The following is a 6,000-nucleotide window of genomic DNA, read 5'->3' on the forward strand; positions in this document are numbered from 1 at the left end:
TTCCCATAGTATACATAGAATATATTCAATAACGATTTGAATGTGAGAATTACACATTATGAATGTGGCTTCTTCATTTCATCATCATTGACTTGTGATTTTTAAAGATGTTTGAGTTTGAACACAGAAAAATTGAAGTTTACATCCAGTGTCTTTATCTCAGTAAAATGGAGTAAGTTCATATGTCTGTTGAAAGTGATTGGATGGGGTAAGTTTCAAGGCAGCATGAGATGTGTAACACCCTCTGTGTCTACTTCAGAGAACAATCTAATAGCAATAAAATTTTTTTTAAGTGCTGATTGGCAGCTAAGGCCCATGGGAGGTTGGATAGCATTGTAATGGATTTAATGCATTTCTTCAAACTGCTTCATGGCATAAAAGTAGAGCAGAGAACTTGAATGGTTGGGATAGTCTAGGTTTAGAGAATGCTGAAAACAGTAGGAAAGTCATACATGAACTAGTTGCTGAACTAGGAAAGTAGAAATGAGGAAGGGTGTTGTATAATGGCAAGATGGATGTGAAAAGCATACATAATAATGGGGAGAAAAGGAAATGGTGAGATATTATGAAAAGAATGATCTGGAGTCTAAATTTGGCAAGTAAGGATTAATTTTCTCTTTCCCACTGAGTTAAGAAAATGATACAAAATTTTACCACGAAGTCCTAAATTTTCATTTTATAATTAGTCTGTTTCTTCACTCAACAGACATTTAATGTGTCTCTTCTGTGTTAGGTTCTGTGCTAAGTACCAGGACAACAAAGATGCAAAAGTAAAATTTATCTCAGCAGTTCTGGTGCCTAACAATGCTTGGCATTCAGTAAATACTTGTTGATTTTAATTGATACTTACATAATCTTATACATCCAAGAAAATTTAGCTTTCTGTTATTCAACAATGACAGCAGGACTGTATTATTTGTGTGACCTTCCACCTTAATTTTCATCACATGTAGACTCTAGTATCACCTGGATTATTCAGATTGATTTTCCTACTTAAATTCAATAGAAAAATTGTGAATCTGACTATGAGGGGAGGCAATATGAACTCATTAAATATGTATTCCTGTTTGGAGAAATATTGGCTGGATAGCTAGAATTTTTTAGATTGGGAATTCAGGTTTTACATCAGCAATCAAATGAATCGTAGTTTAGAAGTTTTATTTTTTAACTTCTCATTTTGAAATAATTTCAGGTTTACAAAAAAATTGCAAAAATAGAACAAGCAATTTCACCTTTCCCAATGTTAGCATTTCATATAACCACAGTACAATGATCAAACCAGAAAATTAACATTAGTAAATACTTTAATCCATAGGCCTTATTCAAATTCCATCAATTATCCCACCAGTGTCCTTTTTTCTGGACTAGGATCCAATCCAGGATCACACATCATATTTAGTCAAAATGACTCTGTTGTCTTCTTTAACATGGAACAATTCTTTAGTCTTTGTCTTTCATGACCTCAATACTTTCGAAGAGTACTTGCCAAGGCCGGGCATGGTGTAGCTCATGTCTGTAATTTCAGCACTTTGGGAGACTGAGATGGGTGGATCACTTGAGTCCAAGAGGTTGAGGCTGCAGTGAGCTCAACCACTCCAGCCTGGGTGACAGAGTGAGACCTGTCTTAAAAAAAAAAAAAAAAAGTACTGGCCAATTATGTTTCAAAATGTCTATAAATTTGGATTTTTCTGTTTCCTTGTAATTAACTATAAGTTAGTACTGTTTTGGCAAGAATACCAGAAGAGTAATATTATATCCTTCCCAGTGCATCACATCAGAAGGCACATAATGTTGATGTGTCTCATTACTGTTGACATTAATTTTGATCACTTTATTAAGGATATGACTGCCAGGTTTCTCCTCGGTTAACACTGTTTTCTCACTTTTAGTTAATGATTATCCTATGGGGAGATACTTTGAGGCTGTGTAAATATCCTGTTTCTTTTTGTGCTTTTACCCACTGATTTCATCATCCATTAAAATCTTTTTAAAACAATTATTACTATTGTGTTTACCAATTAGAGTTTTTTTTCTCATAATTTCTTTTAAAATTACTAATTGGGGCTGGGCGCGGTGGCTCACACCTGTAATCCCAGCACTTTGGGAGGCCGAGGCAGGCAGCTCATCTGAGGTCAGGAGTTCGAGAGCAGCCTGGCCAATGTGGTGAAATCCTGTCTCTACTAAAAATACAAAAATTAGCCAGGCGTGATGGCATGTACCTGTAATCCCAGCTACTCGGGAGGCTGAGACAGGAGAATTGCTTGGGAGATGGAGGTTGCAGTGAGCCAAGATCACACCACTTCACTCCAACCTGGGTGACAGAGTGAAACTCCGTCTCAAAAAAAACAAAAAAAATTACTAATTGTGTTTCTATTATAAGGAAAAGTTTTTCTCTTCTCTGTCATTGATTTATTTATTCAATTATTTACATCACCATGGACTCAGGGATATTTGTTTTATTCTTTGAGTTATAATCCATTACTACCATTATGTATTTTGTTGCTCAAATTGTCACAGATTTGGCCACTGGAAGCTCCATCAAGTTGACGTATGTGTCCTTGCAACATGTCCCCATTATTTTTTGAGTGTTTCCTTTCCAGCACTGTAGGATATTCCACATTCATCTTTAGATAGTATTTCCTTTTAATGTGTGGTTTGCATTTCAAATTTTTTTTTGCTTTTTTTTAGGTATGAGGATACATGGGCTGCACTTCACAGAAGAGCCAAAGAATGTGCAAGTGCTGGAGAGGTAAAGAATTGGCTAATCTTATACTCGTGGCAAACTTTCCTTTTTCAGTGCTAAATGGCATTTTTAAAAAATTGAATTTATAATTGTTTGTGTCAAAATGTTTTGCAGGATATCTGAAATTGAATCTAGTTGTTGATTATGAAACTCCCTGAATAAAGCACCTTTTTATCATTTCTCTGTCAAGTAATTTAGTTTAGTTGAACTAGAGAGTTTATAACTTTTATTCTAAGGATAGGTAAATACCTGTTTTATGTAGATATAATGCTCTGAATTTTAGTCTGATGAATTTGCAATATATGTAAATTATAAGACATCTTTTTCTACCCTTTATAAGACATCTCTTTCCACACTATTTAAGAATTCCTTATTATTTGGTCAAAAAAATTTAACTTTGCTCAGTCTATCCAAAATTATTAATTTGCCTAACAAATAAATACAAAAATTTCAGGGGTCATCCTCAGTTCACTTAAAAGAACAAAGTATTTTTAAGCGCTAGTGTCTTGTAATTTAAATGACTTGGTAAATGTACTTAGCCAAGATCAAATACTCTCCTCGGTGTTGTTGATGTCAATCAAACTTCATTTTTTTCTGAAATGATTTCTGTAATTCTGACTTTAAATAAATTTAGACTGATTATCTTTACCATTTACCTAAATTAGTGAAGCTGTAATAATTATATACAACACAGGAATATATATGATGAAATGTAGACACTAGCATTTCTCTTAGAACTTACTGAGAAGAAGAAAATGTAGGTTTCTGATAGTAAGGCAGAATAGATACTTTGAAAAGCCCTACAGCTATAAAACACTTAAATGTTGGATATGTTTTTTAAAAGTTCTTTAATATACATTAAGCTCACAAAAATTAAGGGAAACATAAAGGGCCAACAACACAACAAAACAGAACAGGGAACTTAAATCAGAGTCATTAAAACAACAAAACAAAACATGGCAGTCGGGATCAAACTACTAAAACAGAAGCTTTGGAGATCTGTGGGAGTAGGAGACTTTGTCTGTGGGGATCTGAATCTGAGACTTTTGATAAAGCTCTTTGGACTTTGAGGTGGCTACATCCCCTCGGTGAAAGCTTAAGCTAGGGGAAAAAAATGTACCTGTTGGCTAAAGGAGTCAACAAGGAAACCTGTCTGTCTTCCTAACAAGTTGGCATAGCCTCCTTTCTTGATTTGTTACCATGGTATTGGCTTCATAGGAGTATGGGGTTCTAAGTTATATTTCCTGCATGATCAAGGAATCTCTAAGTTAAGAAATAAAAAAGTTGGCTGGGCGCGGTGGCTCATGACTGTACTCCCAGCACTTTGGGAGGCTGAGGCGGGTGGATCACCTGAGGTCGGGAGTTCGAGACCAGCCTGGCCAACATGACGAAACCCCATCTCTAATAAAAATACAAAACTTAGCCGGGCATGGTGGCGCATGCCTGTAATCCCAACTACTCAGGAGGCTGAGGCAGAAGAATCGCTTCAACCTGGGAGGCGGAGGTTACCGTGAGCTGAGATTGCGCCACTGCACTCCAGCCTGGGCGACAGAGTGAAACTCTGTCTAAAAAAAAAAAAAGATTTGACACCGAACAAAAACAAATGCAAATTCTCCATGGATGAAACAGTCTAAACGTAGGTCCCTCAGATTTCCACAGATTAAGTCAGGCTCCCTGTCCTCAAAATATTAGCAAGCACACAAGTAAACCACCAAAAGTTTGAGTCACCAGAACCAAAGAGTGAGATTTAGACCCACAAAGGACTGTAGATACTGCACTATTGAACATTAACTGTTAAGTAGTTATATATAAAATCTTTCAAGAGATAAGAGATGGACTTAAAGATGAGTAAGGAAGAAGGCACTATCAAATATTTTAGAGTCATTGAAATTACAAACCCAAAAGATGTGCTTAAAGGCAATTTGAGGCAGCCAAAGAAAGAAAGAGTGAAGTAGAAGAGAGAGTCAAAGAGTACACGGAAAGGATTTCAGAAAGAAAATGGAAAATATGAAAGAGGAATTGATAGGCAGAGAACACTTATAAAAATGTCTTTAGGTTGAACCAAGTGAGATTGCTAATATTTGATGAATTTTGATCTGTAAAATTGCAGTTTCGTATGAGCCCAATATATCCAGTAAACCTAAACAGTTCTAGAAAGAGCATGAGGGAAAGACAATGTAGGAAAAGAAAAATGTCTGAGAATTTTCCATAAATGAGATGTGCAAATCCTCAGATCCAGAAAATACAACAAACAAGCAATATAATAATCCATTCCTAGACACCTCATGCTGAAGCTACAGAACCCAGTTGGGCACAGTGGCTCACACCTGTAATCCCAGCACTTTGGTAGGCCAAGGTGGGTGGATCACCTGAGGTCAGCAGTTTAAGACCAGCCTGGCCAACATGGTGAAACCCTGTCTCTCCTAAAAATACAAAAATTAGCTGAGCATGGTGGCGTGTGCCTGTAGTCCCAGCTACTCAGGAGGCTAAGGCAGGAGAATATCTTGAGCTGGGGAGGTGGAGGTTACAGTGAGCCGAGATCATGCCACTGCACTCCAGCCTGGGCAATAGCAAGACTCTGTCTAAAATAACAACAACAAAAACTACAGAATTCTAAAGGAGAGGAGAAAATCTTAAAATAACTAGAGAAAAGACAGATCACTTATAAATGAATGAGTTCCACAGCACACTTTTCAAACTGTTGTCAAGAATTAGAGTAAAAGCAAGACATACTCAGATAAAACAGATTTTCTGTCAGTAATCGTCCAATAAAAGAACTACTAAAGAATGTAATTCAGGAAAAAAAGAAACTAATTTTAGAAGATAGGTCTGAGATGTGGGAAGAAATAGTGAACAGAGAAAATGGTAAACATAGATAAATCTAAACAAATAGTGGGGACATATATATCAGTTGTCTGATTTGTGGGGTTAAAATGATAGAATAATAATACTAGATAACAAAGCATGTAAGATGGAAGGCAGATTATCAGCGTTCAGGCATTCTAAGACTTTTGTATTATTTGGGGGAAATATATCAATATTGATTAACCTCACTTTTAAAAGAGGCCGAGACGGGTGGATCACAAGGTCAGGAGATCGGGACCATCCTGGCTAACATGGTGAAACCCCGTCTCTACTAAAAAATACAAAAAACTAGCCGGGCGAGGTGGCGGGCGCCTGTAGTCCCAGCTACTCGGGAGGCTGAGGCAGGAGAATGGCGTGAACCCGGGAGGCGGAGCTTGCAGTGAGCTGAGATC

General features: G+C 36.9%; 1 protein-coding gene across 3 annotated transcripts in view; it reads left to right on the top strand.

The window, feature by feature from the left end:
- Nucleotides 1–6,000, top strand: part of DTNBP1 (dystrobrevin binding protein 1) — a 156,053-nt gene that overhangs the window by 22,671 nt on the left and 127,382 nt on the right. For all 3 annotated transcript variants that reach the window (XM_017874513.1, XM_017874512.1, XM_017874514.1), the window contains one exon: nt 2,689–2,749. In XM_017874513.1, the coding sequence (XP_017730002.1) occupies nt 2,689–2,749 (61 nt within the window). The remainder of the gene's footprint in view (nt 1–2,688; nt 2,750–6,000) is intronic.

Source organism: Rhinopithecus bieti, unplaced genomic scaffold (genome assembly GCF_001698545.2).
Source record: "Rhinopithecus bieti isolate Rb0 unplaced genomic scaffold, ASM169854v2 scaffold_7684, whole genome shotgun sequence".
NCBI classification, from domain to species: domain Eukaryota; kingdom Metazoa; phylum Chordata; class Mammalia; order Primates; family Cercopithecidae; genus Rhinopithecus; species Rhinopithecus bieti.